This window comes from Microtus oregoni, unplaced genomic scaffold, assembly GCF_018167655.1.
Source record: "Microtus oregoni isolate MIOR12 unplaced genomic scaffold, Mior012 000049F_ref0000343, whole genome shotgun sequence".
NCBI classification, from domain to species: domain Eukaryota; kingdom Metazoa; phylum Chordata; class Mammalia; order Rodentia; family Cricetidae; genus Microtus; species Microtus oregoni.
In genome coordinates, this window is record NW_024543223.1 from 414,715 (window position 1) to 430,793 (window position 16,079).

The 16,079-nt window shown below is 55.3% G+C and overlaps 1 protein-coding gene across 4 annotated transcripts in view; it reads left to right on the plus strand.

Moving 5' to 3' along the window:
• The first annotated feature begins 4,893 nt into the window (after window positions 1–4,893).
• LOC121436515 (EMI domain-containing protein 1-like) overlaps window positions 4,894–16,079 on the plus strand; it is a 48,114-nt gene continuing 36,928 nt past the window's right edge. For 3 of the 4 annotated variants that reach the window (XM_041636485.1, XM_041636484.1, XM_041636488.1), the window contains exons 1-3: window positions 4,894–5,014; window positions 11,495–11,608; window positions 11,934–12,037. In XM_041636485.1, coding sequence (XP_041492419.1) covers window positions 4,914–5,014; window positions 11,495–11,608; window positions 11,934–12,037 — 319 coding nt within the window. In that variant the 5' untranslated portion in view covers window positions 4,894–4,913. The remainder of the gene's footprint in view (window positions 5,015–11,494; window positions 11,609–11,933; window positions 12,038–16,079) is intronic. The other variant, XM_041636487.1, reaches the window with a different exon arrangement.

Genomic DNA, 16,079 nt, shown 5'->3' on the forward strand with positions numbered 1-16,079 from the left:
TGATATGCTCCAAAAAGAGCACCCAGGAAGATGACATGACCTCACATCCTTGCTGTCACGTTTTATTAAAATAAATAAGCTCCTGACAGCAGTTTTGCAAGAGTCTACCTGACCGCAGTTTCCATATCTGTTTTGTCGCTAGAGACAGGGTCTGGTGCAGCTGCTCTCTCTATTGCTCGCATCTTTGCCTTTGTCCTATTGAACTCTTCTGCATTCTGAAATCACCATTTGTCACAACTTTAGTCCATGTGTCTGTTGCATCATCAGTCAAATGTTATTGGTTAATAAGAGCTCTTTACATGTGGAGAAAAAAAAACAGCCTTTTTTTTTTTTTAAACAGCATCTCATCATGTATCCCTGATGGCCCTGGGACTCACAGAGATTCACCTGCCTCCTGCACAGAGTGCTGGGATTAAAGGCAAGCACCACTACCACCCGTCCCAGAAGCAGCTTCTGTGATCTGACCATAGACTGTACATGAATGTTGTTTCTTTTTGTTTTCCTCTGTGGCAGGTTTTTGTAGCTGAACATATCTTGCATGATTTGTATATTTTCTAGAACTCTTGGGAAGATTGCCAACGGGGTCCAGAACCTCTGCGGGTTTGTGACCCAGCAGGGAAGCCAACAGACGTGCAGGTGACTCCAGCAGGGGGCGCTGTGACTGGGGAGGGCCAGGGGATGCGCGGCCCTTTGAAGTTAGAACAACGTCAGGGAAAGATGGCTGAGCTGAGATGGGAGGAAGGAGCGGGTCTTGCAGGCAGAGAGAGAAATGGAAGATTACTCCGGTCAGCTGGAGTGCTCTCAGTAGGCTGGGGACTGGGAGACTGGCTGCCATGTGCCCAGACAGATGCAAGACAGCTCTCTCCCTGGGGAGAGCAAGGCTTGCCTCACATGGGTCCTCTGTCTTTGGAAGGAACCCAAGGCCTGGGAGGTCAGAGACAAGGTGAGAAGCTGTGGAGAACAGGACCTTGTCCACAGGGTACAAGTAGACTGTACTGGACCAGAGGACAAGAGAGAGAGGAACCAGGGCAACCCCACAGGCTGGAGGTGAAGAGAGAGCCTGCAGCAAGGGTCTAGACCCTGCCCATCCAGCTGTCCATCTGTCTCAGCCTCCCTGGACCAAGTCCTGGGCTAGGATCCATGCCTTTTGTTGCTTGACTACCTAAAGAACCTCTTGAGATGACACCGACCAGCCCCAGGCAGCCAGAGCCACTACCAGACAGGGGCAAACTGCCACCCCGGGAGCTGGGAGGGGTCAAGGGAAGCCAAAGCCTTCATGGTACCAACAGCACACCCTGGCCCTGCTCCCAGGCTCCCACAGACACTAACACCAACCTGGGATCCTCTATTCAAAGCACCCCCTTCCTGCATGTCTGTCTCTCCCCCCCACACACTCCACCCCCGTTCCCTTTTCTGCATATCTCTGGCTCACTCCATTGCCATCTCTGCTTTGCGGTTCTCTTTCTTTTCTTATTTTCGGTGTGTGTGCAGGAATGCAGATGGGGGTCTCACGAAGCCCAGGCTGGCCTTGAATCCCTGCTCCTCTCCCTCCATCTCCCAAGTGCCAGCGTTACAGGTGTGTGTCCCTCCACCCGACCATCTTTCCTCCTCTGAGTCCCCCCCAAGCCTCCTTCACTGATGAGAACCATCTGCACCCACCCACTCCGGAGGGGGCGGGCAGGTGTCAGGCAGAGAAGGTTCTCAGTGCCACCTGGGACTGACATGGCAACCAGCAATTTCAGGCTCTCTGGTGTGAGCTCCACCTCTTCCCTGTCCTTTCCTCTTCCATATCCAGCTAACTTTGGGGAGCTCCAACCTTCATTTGTGATCCAACAGGAGTGCTCTTGACCTTATTGGGGCTGGGACATGGACACCTTTCCACACTGCAGAACACACTTCTGGGCCCCTGGTCAGCAAACAGCCTTCTGATCAACCTTATTGCTATTGATTGAGACTTTAAATCAGGTGGACTCTCAGTCAATGGCCCTCCATCCCAACTTTAAGTGACATTAAGTACATCAACCATTCATGCTGCAGTATGGGCACCCAAGAAGCTCTCCTCTCTCCTCATCAGATGCTGTCACAGAATGAGCCTCCTTAGTCCACACTTGCAGAGTAGTATGAAAAGAGAAGCAGGGCAAGGAACCCCAGCAAGGGCAGCGAGGGTGTGTGGAGGATGCAGGCCAGAGGGAAAGACCGAGACGGAGGGAGACGGGAAAGCAGATGTTGTCAGAAGACTTCTATCTCCCCCCTCCATAGTTAAACAGCACATTCCAAACCCTCATCTTCCACTGGAGAAACTGAGGCTGGAAAAGATCCTGTAGATGACTGGGGACCCTACAGGGGAGGTGTGCTGTCCCGCCTGGTGACTTGTGCTTTCTCTAGCACCCCCTCAAAGCCCAGGCTGCTCCTCTGGAGGGTTCCAGAGAAGGGCAGGAAGCCCCTCAGTTCTAATTTATGATTTCCTGACACTTCCTTCCCATGCCCGCCAGCCCCAGCTGGGTAAGAAGAGCAGCTCACGGAGCAGAAGTAACTGTAGGGCAGCTGCAGCCAGTGGGCCGAGTTCACCCAGCCGGCCAGCCAGAGTGCCTCCTTCGCCCAGCGCCCCCCAGCACACACACACACACACACACACACACCAGCCAGTCCTCCTTGACCAAGCTGGCGCCTTCCCCAGCCTGGATCTAGAAGCCCTTGCCTTTTATCTGAGTAGACTTTGATGGCAGATCTATGGAGCCTGAACTCTTGGGGCTGGTGGATACGAATCAGACTTGCTAGGGTCACGTCCTGCCCTGCTGCTGGAGTCAGGACTTCAGTGCACCCTGGGCTAGGAGAATGTCTCACAGGACAAAGCGGGGTCAGGGGCAGTCCAGAGCTGAGGTCCAGATGGAATTCCCAAGGGAAAGAGGCCATGGCCCAGGTTTGTTTGCAAGAAAAGCATTTCCTGTTTGGGCAATGCTGGGTGGACGGTTTGTCCCCACACCCCACGGCCAGCCCCAGGAGGTCCATCTGTGTGTCCCCTATCAGGTCCCTGCATGTCTGCATGTGCTCTGTCCTCTTCAGTCCAGATGGGAGCCCAAGTTTGTGCCAAGTTCCCTCACCCCAAAGAAGTCTCCTCCTGTGGGACTTGGCTGAAAGAGGTAGTAGTGTTTGGTCGTTAGCACAGGGCCTTACCCCCCCACTCTCCAGCAGCCCTGAGTCCTATACCTGGGAACAAATTGCTGACTCCCAGATTGCAGAAGCTTGGGCAGAGACAGAGCAGGCAAACTGCTTAGCGCCACCTGACCTGTGGTCAGCTGGGGGCACTGAGGCATGGCAGGAGTTGACATCGTCGCTGGCAGTTAGGATATGGGATTGGCAAGTGAGGGGACTGGGCTTCTGGGAGGAGGCTTCAACCTGTGATTTCGAGTCAGCAGCCCCTCCCAGCCCTCCTCAGTGAACATGGAAACCTCCACTAAACCAAAAGCCCCTCCCTGGAAATACATCCCGGCTTTCTGCACCTCTGTAGAGAGAACCAGAAAGCCCACTGTTGACCGTCATATCAGCTTCCAAGCCCTCGCCACCTCAGAGAAACCAATGCCAGGTCATTTTCCCAAAATGGGGGAAACACGGCTTGGGTCACACAGCTCTCAGTGGGCACAGAACAGCCTGGTCGTGTTATAAATCAACATTGCAGACTATGGGGTTCCGACCTCAGCAAGTCAGGCCCTGTCCCGGTGTGAAATAGTCCAGAGCTGCAGGGAGCATCCGAGTGTTCGGTGGGTCAGTTAGGGAATGTGGTGTCCTAACTTACAGGAGTGTCCAGACATACTGCTAATAGCTGCTGGGGTCTCTTGGCTGCTTCCCACCAGGTAGGAAGCAGGGCAGCCAGCGTGCTCTCCGTGTCCCTGGGCTGATGGAGGATCCTGGCTGCTTGACTGGGACCTCAGACAGACGTAGGCCCCGCAGTGGGACGAGCATGTAGAGGTGGAGTTAAGTTGCTGATCTGCTGTGACAAAAACAGGGCTAACTTTGGGGATAGAGTCAAGGTTATAGGTTCAATTCCCAATACTGTGCAAAACATACATCAGCAACACTGCCCACGCACACATACACGTCATGCATGCACACAGATCCAGCACATACATGTATAGAACACCATGCATGCACACAGCATCATGCCTAAATACAAACAGCCTATCATGTGCCCACACAAACACACACCTACTATGCCTCATGGAACATGCTTGAGTCCCACCCGTACTCTCCACTCTCAGCCAGTCCTTACAAAATGGGAAACTGAGGCCCACACTAATGCTGACTATGTATGTGCTTAAGTGGTCCCAACACTGAGCTGCGGCGATTGGGGCCCTAAGACCGACTCTGCCAGTCACTGCCAGAGTGTTCGCTCTGGGTAGGTGACATCTTTCTGGGTCTTAGGGTCTCCATCTGTAAAACAGAGACACTGCACTTAGGGGGTGCCCAGAGAGTGCCCGGGCCCTGGGTTTCGTATCTGTAACTTGGACAACTTTGCCCGCCCAGCATGGAGTGATGAAAAGCTTCATTCAGGGCAGGATATGCGGGGTGAGATGCCCGGGACAATGGCACAGCTCAGGAAGCCTTTGTTGGGTCGATGGGCGGATCCTGCATGTTTCGGGAACCCGGTTCCTCAAAGATGTCAGAGCGGAGTGCCTCCGGGCGTGATTACTCAGGAGTGGTGGGTTCGGGTCTTGGCAGCTTGGGGGGACCGCGGCCAGAGCCTTGGTTTCCCGGTCTGTGGCTCAGGTGGGCACCTGGAGGGCGTCCTGGCGGGGGCGCGGGCGGCTTCCGGGTTGGCGGGGGCGGGGGGCGAGGGGCGGGCGAAGCCGAGCGCCCCCGCCCTGCTCAGCCCGGAACCGGCTCTGCGCGACCGCGGCAGCGGCGGGGACGACAGCATGGGCGGTCCGCGGGCCTGGACACTGCTCTGCCTCGGGCTCCTGCTCCCGGGAGGCGGCGCCGCGTGGAGCGTCCCGGGCGCCCGGTTCTCGGTTCGCAGGTAAGTCTCCCCTAGATCTGTGCAATCCCGGGACTGGGGCAGGGAACTGGACCCCAGCTCCATGCAACCCCGAGCCTGGGAGCAACCCCGATCCTGGGACAGGGACCCGACCCCAGCTTCGAACAATCCCGGGACTGGGACAGGGAACAGGACTCCAGCTCCTTGCAACGCTGGAACTGGGACAGAGACCTGACCCCAGCCAGCTCCTTGCAACACTGGGACTGGGACAGGGACCTGACCTCAATTCCGTGCAAACCCGGGACTGGTACAGGGACCCGACCCCAGCCAGCTCCTTGCAACACCGGGACGCGGACCTGACCTCAATTCCGTGCAATCCCGGGACTGGAGCAAGGGACCTGTCTCCCACATTGGTGGCAGCCTGAGACTGGAGCAGGGGCTCCATCTCTCATCCCCATACCATAACTGTGGGGGCGGAGACCTAGGCGCCCGGTGCTCTGGAGAACCCGCTCACCTACCCCTGTATGAAAGGACAGACAGCCTCCCCTACTCCTCCCCTGAGATCCCAGAGCCCCCAGAAGATAAACCCCATGGCACTGTAACCAAAGCCCCTCAGGACTTCTGTGGGCCTGGCGCTTCAGGGATCTCCTCCCCTTTTCCCTGTTGCTGACTTTTTTTAGTGCCCCAGCTATTTATTTCGCTTGGAGGAAGGACTGGGGTGGAGTCTGCACAGTGGGTCAGTGTCAGAGGCTCCCCTGGGACCTGGCATTTGGTTGGAACTCCAGCAGCCTGTGACTCTCTGCCGGCTTTTGTGGAGTGTTTCCCAGGACAAGGTCCTGTGGGGCCTTTTCTAGATGGTGTCTTTCAGGACTGAAGAATGGAGGAAAATCTGCCCCCATTCAGTAGAGGAGCAAACTGAGGCCGGTGATGGCCGAGATGGGGCCTCGTGGGTTATAAGTGAAAAGGCCGGGATTCACATCTTCCCCTGGGCTTGATGGCAGAATTTGAACCTGCTCTGGCCCCTGCTCGGCCTGCAGTCCCTGCTTCTGTCTCCGGGACAGACAATGTGGACTAGCGGGGCCTCTTAGTCCTTTCAGCCTATTCACCGGCCTCCAGGGCCCCGGCCCCCTGCGGCCTCAGTCTTTCATTCCTTTCAGAAATTCCCCTTTCTCAGTGGTCAGAGGCCAGCAGGTCCCCAGGAGCAGGTGACATGAGCAGACTCAGAGGGCAGAAGTGGCAGAGGCATAGGGACAGCCAGCCGTGTGGCAGATGTCACAGCACCACCTACAGTGTGCCAGCCTCAGCTGGTTTGGCCCTCTTCCTACTTCTGGTGCCTCTAGAACCTTCCCCAGCTGCCATCCAAGGCTCCTTCTCTTATGGTCTGTTTTTTAGAGAAACAGAGGTACAGAGATGACCTGTCCGAGCCCGTACAGCAAGCCCCCAGAATCCCAGATGCTGACTTGAGAGGGATTAGGAATTTGGGGTTTCCAGGGTCAGACAGGGTGATGGAAGAGAAAGCTTATGGCCATATTCCCCACCAGCCAGCCCAGAGCCGCAGGGCGTCCTGTGTGGGAGCTTTGCCTGTGGGCAGGTCTCTGGCCTTCACTGGGGTCTGTTCCTCCATCTCTGTACAGACTGCAGTCACAATGTCAGGGTCACAAAGCCCTTCCTGCTGTGCCCTCACCCCCGTTTTATAGACACAGGGCCAGACCATGGCCACGAGCCTCAGTTTCCTCTTTTGCTGTTCTTGTGTTTGAAGGTTTGTTCTGAGAGTGAAAATCAGTGCTGGCCACGTACGTGGATCCCCACTGTGACCAACTTTAAGTAGGGTAGGGACCTCAAACTGGAGTTAACTGAGGTCCTCAGCTGCCAGGGCCTCCCCCCATGGCCCTGTCCCAGCATCTTGGAGACAGCATGGGGATGTCGCGCCCGATCAGCCCTCCCTTCACTCCCAGCCAAGCGCCCCAGGCACCCCTTGGCAGCTGAGGGATGGAAGGCAGAAAAGAGGCTTTGTGCCTGAGGAGGGGGTGGCCTGGGAAAGCATCCAAGGGGCCACCCCAACCCCAGGAATGTGGTGAGACTTCAGGCCCCCTACAGCTAGGGTGTCCAGGGGCTGTGCAGAACCACCTTGGAACCTGTTGTTGCTGCCAGTCCCTATCCCCCACCTAGTAGGATTGCTTTCTGCCCCTGTGACATCCCTCCCAGCCTCAGTCTTGTTTCTCTGAATGGCTCCAGCCATTCACAGATGCCAGTTCTATGCCCACATGGCTAACCCCAGGCCTGTGGAACCTTGTGAAGACAGCATGATGCTGATGTCCCGGCCCCTCCTACTAGGTTGTCATCAGCGACGGCTGACTGTGACACCTCAGGCCAGGAGGAACTGTCCCCAGAGGTAGGGCTCACGGAGCACTTTGCAGGGAAGCTGCTCTGCTCTCCCCATTTGCAGATGGGCATAGCAAGGTCCGAGCCAGGCGCGACCATGTCCCAGGGTCACTGACAGCTGTAGGAAACTACATCACAGGACTGGAGCTGTACCCCGGTGCGGTTCTGGTTCTGGCTCTTGTCACCCCACCCCCACCGGCCTGTCTCAGTTCTTTCCTCTCCTTTTCATAATGGCCCTTGGCCCCTGGCCTGCTTGGCTGCCTTCTGCAATTAGTTCCTATCGCTATTCCGGATCGCAGCCCTGGGCCCTGAGGAGACAAAGTCCCCTGGGCCACTCCATACAGGCGGATGCGCAGGTCCACTGGGAGGACAGCTGGGAGGACATCTGGGAGGACCTCTGGTCTGGCCGCTGGGGCCAGGATGAGCTGGTTTGGATTGTTTTTTTGCCCCTCTCAGTGGCCTCTGGAGGTTCTGGAGGTGCTGAGTGGGCAGAGGTGGAGGACCAGGAAGGGATGTGTTGTCTCCATCCAGCCCCTACCCGTGACCCACCTTTCAGCCTTACCTGGCCTCTGGGCACCTCTATCACTGGCCACACCTCAGGGAAGGCAGTCCTCAGAGACGGCAGGGTGTCTGAGTATTGATTGCATGTCTCTCTCTGAAAGCCTTGGGTCTTGACTTCTCTGCCCAGGCTGCTGTGTTCTCAGTCACGCAGTCATTCAACAAACATCCCTGAGTTGAATTCTGTATGGACTTGGTCCTTACCTATGCCCTCGTCTCATGGGAGAGAATATAGCTCAGGGCTATTGTGCGTGGCTGAGGAGACCTCAGTCTTGGCTGGACCTTGAAGGGTGAACAGGAATCGCCAGAATAAGGGAGTGGAGCTCTGCAAATAGATCCTAAACAACAGAAGTGGAAAAGGGGCAGCCTGGCCCATGAGTGCTCAGTAGGTGTGAGCAGCACTGAGGATGGAAGCAACAGGGGTTGCAGGACAATGTGGAGTCATGGTTAACTTTGAGCTCCATGGCAAGCAGAGACCGTATTCAATACATGCTTTGCAAAAAGCTTACAGGGACCACTGAGATGGCTCAGCAGGTAGAGGTGCTTGCCACCAAGCCTGATGACCAGAGTTCAATTCCAAGGACCCACATTAAAGAACAAACCAACTCCCACAAGTTGGCCTCTGACCTCCATTCACACACTTTGGCATACACACAGACACATGCATATGAACACACATGCATATACATACAATATGCTTGCACATGCGCACACAAATGTACGTGCACATACATGCATACACATACATACTTACATGCACACATACATGCATAGGAATGCATACAATTATATACACACACACATGCTCACGCACACAAATAAGATGTAAAAAACCAAGTCAAACCCCCTGCTATGCCTGGAAGTGGGCGAGGTCGGAGCTTGGGCTTCTGCTCCTTCAGGTGGTGGAGGCAGCTGCCGCTGACCTTGCACTCCTCCTGGCTTGAGTATCCCTTCCTGTATAAAATGTCTGGTCAGCTACTGCTCCAAGTGTCCACACAGGGGATTCAGGCAGAGTTTGGCATGTGGCAAATAACTGGGAACACTGTGAGTCTCCACAGTTCTCGGACTGCCCCTGCCTCATTCACAGCTGGGGAGGGGTATTCTCACGCATGTAGAGCATGGCTGGGTGTGCCGTGTGCCCAGAAGCTCAAATGCATGTGAGCCCTGCTGAGCCTGCCTCTGCCAGTTTGTGTGTGTGTGTGCACGGGTGTGCATGGTGAGACTATATGACACTGTTTGTGTGGAAACATACAGAGGGCATGATCTTAGACTGTCCACAGTGTGTGTGTGTGTGTGTGTGTGTGTGTGTGTGTGTGTGTCACACATGTGTAGAAGTCAGAGGACAACTTTGGAGAGTTGGTTTTCCCCTTCTACCCTCACGTGGGTTCCAAGGATTCAACATCAGGCATTTGCAGCTGAGCCATTTGCCATTATATTTTAGTTTTCTGAGGTGGGAGTCTTGCGTTGTCACCTGGGCTAGCCAACCGATCCTCAGCCTCAGCCTCCAGAGCACAGACAATGCAGGTCAAACCACCACACCCATCTAAGGAGTGCCGTGAATGGAGCCAACCATGTTTCTCCTTTGCTTCCTCTCTCTTCCTGATGCTCAGAACCTGCTGTGGTTAACCCTCCATTCCCTACCTTCCTTAGCATGTAGAGTTAGGTCGCTGGTTTGTGCTTGTCCCCATCCGTGGATGCCATGTGAGAGGTCAGGTACTACCTCACTGATGCTCATGTCGCCTCCGTGAGAGAGCTAGGATGCAATGTTCTAAGCACAGATGACTGACCCGTCAAGATGCCGAATTGCACACACTGGGCTTACTATATGCTATGGGTATTTAAATGGTTCTCTACTAAGCCAGAAAGACGTTCTTCCATTTTAGAGAGGAAACTGAGACCCTGGGAAGAGAAGACAACATGTCACCAAGCTGGGGGCACAGAGTCAGATTTGAGCCCAAGAATGTAGCTGGCCAGGCCTGGCCTTTGATTCCAGAGTCATTGGTTCTCATCTGCTCTGTGTTGGTTGAGACATGGTTTGTGGCTCTGTGAAGGCCTCAGCCTGGGAAGCTGCTGACCTTGGGCTCAAGGCCGTGAAGAGTAGTCTGCAGGGAAGATAGCCCAGACTGAGAAAGGCCACCTGACACCAACTCCTCCTTCCTGAGCCCCAACAAATTGCTCTGGGCTCTTGACCCCAGGCAAGGCTGAGGGCTACTGAGCACCTGGAATGTCCCTGTCCCCTCCCTGCACCAGTCCAGCAGTCCCCACCCCCCACTCAGCTGCCCCAGCTCCACTCCACCTACAAGGAAGAGAAAGCTTCAGTCTGTGAGGCTGAGGAAGTGCCCTCATCCTCTGGGCCTCCCTGGAACCGGCCAAGGGGAGAGAGGTCCAGGGAAGGGACAGCTGATGGATGGGATGGTCAGGCTTGACAGGAGCAAGGAAAGTGAGTGTCGTCACAATGCTGGGCATGGTTCAAACCTGGCACTAGTTTGAGCAGCTACAAGACTATGGCAGAAGGCTAGGCCTCAGCAGGCTAACCTGAGAACCGGCTCTCACACACAGCCCAAAGCTACGGAACAAGTGCCCTTCCAGACGGCGGGAGCTTGGAAAATGTCGCATGCCTGTGGTCCCAGAGTTAGGAGGCAGAGGCAGGAGGATTGTTGAGGCCAGCCTGGGATACCTAATGAGATCCTGTCTTAAATAAACAAAGAAAAATAAAGTAGAGGGAAAGAACCTAGCCCACGCTCCGCTTCCCTGCACGTGTTCCTGTGTGTGCACAACCTTAAGATAAGCCATGCTTGTCAAACCGCCTCTGGGGCCGAGTGCTGTCCGTCACAGACCCTGATGGGAGCCTGCTTGTGACACTTGAGGCACGTGAGGAATTCTTCCTTTACTGAAGTTTCCCACATGGGGAGACCGAGGTTCTGGAGTCTCCAGTGTTCTCAGTGGGTGGTTGTTGGCCTCAGTGCCAGGTGACCCCAGGGTTTGCCTCTTAACCCCTGACTGGAAATGTTTTTCCTAAGAAACAGGTGAAGATTAAATAACTTTGGAAAGGTATGCTTCTTTCCAAAAGGCTTCAACGGGCGGCAGGGGACGGGGTGGGGGGGGAGGGCAGAAACTCAATGTTAGAGACCAGAAGTGAGGCAGAGCCGTGATGATCATGCCCTGCTCCATCTTGCCCCTGTAGCTCATTCCCTGAGGCCTCCTGGGAGCCCCTAGCATGGGGGTCATTAAGTTTTCTTTTTTTTTCTTTTCTTTTTTTTTTTTTTTTTTTTTTGTGGTTTTTCGAGACAGGGTTTCTCTGTGGTTTTGGAGCCTGTCCTGGAACTAGCTCTTGTAGACCAGGCTGGTCTCGAACTCACAGAGATCCGCCTGCCTCTGCCTCCCAAGTGCTGGGATTAAAGGCGTGCGCCACCACCGCCCGGCTTCATTAAGTTTTCTTAAGAACTAGAGGCTCTGTAGCTACCACACTTAAAAGACACAGAACCCAGGGGTCTCCCTGCCTGGAGACAGGGCTCTGGAGAACAGATCTGCTTGGAGTCCTGGGCCTGCCACTTGAACTTCCTTTCTGTGGGTCTGTCTTAGGAACTGGTGCTCCTACGTGGTGACCCGCACTGTCTCGTGCCATGTGCAGAATGGCACCTACCTCCAGCGAGTGCTGCAGAACTGCCCGTGGCCCATGGGCTGCCCTGGGAGCAGGTGAGTGGCACTGTGGTGGGGAAGGAACTGGCTCTTCTCGTTGGGGCACAGCACGGGCTAAGACCTGAGTGATTGCATGGAGTGCCCAGGAAGTCGGGGGGGCCTCGGGATAGGTGAGACAAAGGCAGCATTGTGTAGGGGGAACTTCAGGGCCTCTGCATGGAGGATCGTGCTAGAGCTCTGACTGCACAGTGAGGAGCAGGCTAGTCCGTGGCCGTGGTGGTGAGTAAAGAGCTAAATCCAAGGGTGGAAATGGAAGACGACATCACAGGAGAGCGGGAAAGCTGGTGGAAGGCTGAGCTGGCACTCCTGGCTTTTCTCTCAGCTACAGGACGGTGGTGAGGCCCACATACAAAGTGATATACAAGACAGTGACCACCCGCGAATGGAGGTGCTGCCCTGGACATTCGGGGGTGACCTGTGAGGAAGGTAGGAAAGCCTGGGGCCTGGGACATTTGTGAAGTGCCTCCCGTCCAGATGATGCCTTCTGTCCCCTTCATGGTCACGGCTGGCCTCTTAGGGGCCCAGATGGCCTCACTCTTTCTAGTCGTACCATCCCGAGGCCTTTCTTCTAACCTGTGTGAGCCAGCTTTCCACACGTCTGTTTTAGGACAAAATACTTCATGCAATGCATTTACATGGCAATAGGGTTTATTCTGGTTCACATTTGGAGCTTCCAGCCCGACTGGTTGGTTGGTCTTAGAGCGTTGGGCCTGTGGGAAGGAGTACATCTCACGGCCGATGCAGAAAGGGCTGGATTGGGTGCTAGTGCCCCTGTAAGCGCACTTCTCAGTGGCCTAAAAGAATCCTGCTGGGCCCCACCTCCTTTTTCAAAGATAGAGTTTTTAGTAGCCCAGGTAAGTCTTGAACTTTCTTCTTCTTCTTTTTTTTTTTTTTTTTTTTTTTTTTTTTTTGCAGGGGCGGGGGGAGTTCGAGACAGAGTTTCTCAGTCTTCGAACTCACTCTTTAGACCAGGCTGGTCTCAAACTCACAGAGATCTGTCTGCCTCTGCCTCCCGAGTGCTGGGATTATAGGTGTGCGCCACCATGCCCGAGTGCTTCATGTGTGTGGGGCGAACATTCTACCAGCCGAGCTCCATCCCCAGTCCATGGACCCAGCCTTTCCAAGGTCCACTAATAGTGCTGCCCTGAGGACCACAGGTTCAGCATCTCAGCTTATGGGATGTTCAACATCCAAGCACTGCACTGGGGAGGTCATCCAGATGTCCCCACAGGATAGCAAAGCCTAGATCATTTATCTGAGCCAGTTAGGAAAGGGGGGCTGTGCTCCCCACCCTGTGGCAGAAGAGTCTAAGACCCTGTGAAGTCGCGGGTGCCCAGAGCTACGTGGCAGACTTGGGACTGAAATGCTGTCTCCCTGGCTCTGTTGTCTTGGGTCTTTGGGGTACAGTCATCTGTGTTCCCCATGTACAGAATGTGTCCCATCCAGAGGGACCCTTTCACACACTGCCCTTGTATGTGCTCAGCTTGGGGTGGCTCGGTGTTGGAGCCTGCAGCTCTCCCTGGGCCTTCCTGCCTCCTGTGCTGCTGCCTGCTTCACTGCGTGGCTGAGCTCACAGCAGCAGGTTTGAGACGATAAAGAACTTCATACCCAGGCTTGGCCCTATTGGGGACAGAGTGGCCCAAAACCTGAGGCGCTGGCTTTAGCACAAACAGTGACATTGAAAGTGGGGCTCTGCCTCAGGGGAGTGAGGAGCTGAGTGAAGCCGCCCTCCCCCAACTCATGATGGGGAACTGAAGGCAGAGAGGTGGGATTGTAGCCCAGGGTCCATGATGAGTGACATAGTGCTTGCTTAGCATATGCAAAGCTCTGGGTTCCATCCCTCGCATGAGCTGACACAGGAGAAGATTTGCCAGTTCTGAGGCAGTGGTCTCAAGTGGAGCTGCAGAGAAACGGGGTGAGCAAGCCCTAGATCAGACACCCCTACTGAGGGAACCATGCAGTCAGTATGGGAGGGGTAGAAGCCTGGACCAGTGCCTTCCCCACCAGCAGAGAAGATGGAAGGGCCCCAAGGGTAAAGGAAAGCCAGCTGCTGGGGGCGGCTGCCAAGGAGACCACAGGGGTACTGTGGGCAAACCCCAAGGTGTGGGAGGTCGGGTGAGGCCTTATCAGACAATGGCTACTGTGTCCCCGGGGCCCTGGTGAGCAGGTGAGGATAGAGCAGCTGTGGGGGCAGAGACTGGAGGCTGTGTGCCAGACCACTTCCAATGTTTCCCGCTGTCTCTGTGGGGCCTTCACAGTCCCCTGGGCACCAGGTACCTGGGGTTTCCTGGCCAAGCCAGCTTCGCCACCCACTGGCTGTGGAACCTTTAGCTCGGAACCCCCCAGGCATTATGCAAGAGCCCAGCCTGGAGGATTGCACTCTGAGCACTGTGCCTGTTCATAGTGGGGGTGGGGAGGACAGGGCATGGTGGTGCACACCTTCAATCCCAGCACTCGGGGGTGGGGAGGACAGGGTATGCTGGTGCGCACCTTCAATCCCAGCACTCGGGGGTGGGGAGGACAGGGTATGCTGGTGCGCACCTTCAATCCCAGCATTCGGGAGGCAGAGGCAGGCGGATCTCTGAGTTCTAGCATCCAGGAATACGTCGTGAGACCCTATCTCAAAACAAAACAAAAATGGAGTGTATGTGGGGGCGTCAGTAAAGGGCACCAGGCTGTCGGGTGCATCCGAGCCTCAGGGTCCCCACCCGTGATATGTTGAGTCTGAGAATGGAGTCTGTTTTCCCAGGTGTTCCTGGGGCGAGGTGGTGTCAGGCTTCACGGTGACGGATGGGATAGGAGGGCTAAGGAGAAGAGAGGCTCAGTCCGAATATTCTGGAAAACTGTTGTGGGCACTGGAGTTGGGAGGTGTGGGGACATTGCTGGCTCACCGTGGGCTCTGCCCTTCCTCCCACAGCTGGATTTAGGCCATCTTCCCCCAGCTGCTTCCCCTGCTGTTGGCTGCTCCTGTGGCCATCCCATAGCTGTGACATGACCCTGGGTCCCAGAGCTTCACTTCCAGCTACAGAGGAAGGGAAACATTGCTATTCCAGAATTTACAAAAAAGTGGACAGTGGTGCCTGGCATTTTTCATATACTCCAGATAAATCTTCCTCTCCTCTCTGCAGCCTATGCTGGGGGTGACCATGGTGACCCAGCAGATACAGGGACCCATTTCCTCACATATGGAAAGGGGACGTCCATGCTGTGACAGTAACATTCTTCATGACCACCATGAGGGTCCCTTGTTACAGATGGGGATTGTGAGGCTCAGAAAGGGGAAGGGACCAGCCTGGGGTCACACAGCATAAAAGAGCCAGGGTTGAGATTCGCCCATCTTTTGGTCCTTCCAGATTTTAGGAGGAGGCAATATGGCTAAAAATGGCCTGGCTCAGGCTCTGCCTGGCCACCTACTTGTGGAAACAATGGATAAGAAAGATCCAAAGCCAAAATATACTACACAGGCAGGGCAGGCAGAGAGCTGGCACAGTGCCAGGGCCCTGGCCCTGGCTGGAAGAGGGGTCAGTGCCTAAACCTGTGCAGAGGGGGGAACTGCCCTTCCCTGCCCTTTCACTCCATAACTCTGTCCACCAATCCCATAGATAAAAACTAGGCCCAGAGAGGGTGTGGGTCTTGCACAAGGTCACACAGTACGTAAGTATTGTGACCCGGTTCTCTCCAGTGGCATCCTGTCTCAGCCCCTCCTGCAATGACAGTGACATGGGGAAGGAAAGCCATCAACTGTCCTCTGTCACCACAGTGAGGCTCAGAGAGGGGAAAGCCAGGTCAAGCCAGCTCCGGAGTGAGGCTTGAGTTCTGCTGTAGCACAGCTGACGACTCCCCGAGGAGCTTGATCAGACGGGTGGGGTGCCGTGAGGCTGGCCTTAGCATCCCCAGACAGAAAGGTGGAGAAGCTGGGGCTCACCCTCTTCTGTTCATGGGTTCCCCAGAGACATGTGGCCTCTGTTTCTCTTCTTTGGTTCACTGTCTTCCAATATGTATGTCTCTCTCCTAGAACCTCCACGGCCCCTGTCCCCGATGGCGGGGAACCAGAGGTGGACATTCACTTAAGAGTCCATGGCCTCAAAGCCTCAGAGCAGATGTGGGACAGGGTGTGGCCACGCCCTTCCAGGGCCCCTCAGCTTCTCCACTCTCTATGTCTGCCTATGCCAGCCAGGTGCCAGGTACAGAGCCAAGCCTCTGCTTTATAGGCTCAGAGTCCCGGGGCTAAATATTCTGTCATCCCGCCCGTTTCTAACACCCGTCCACTCCCATTCCTGTCTAGAATGCTCAGCCAGCCCCTCCTCCCTGCTAATCCAGCAGGCCACTGCTGTCCTACGTTCCCATAACACCCAGCTTCTCACGCACACACCCTTCACCCTGTGCCACACTGGCTTTCTCCCTGCACCCTGTGGCCTTGACAGTGGCTAGCTGGTCTGCCTGGGACCACCTTGGTGCTCCGTGGGGA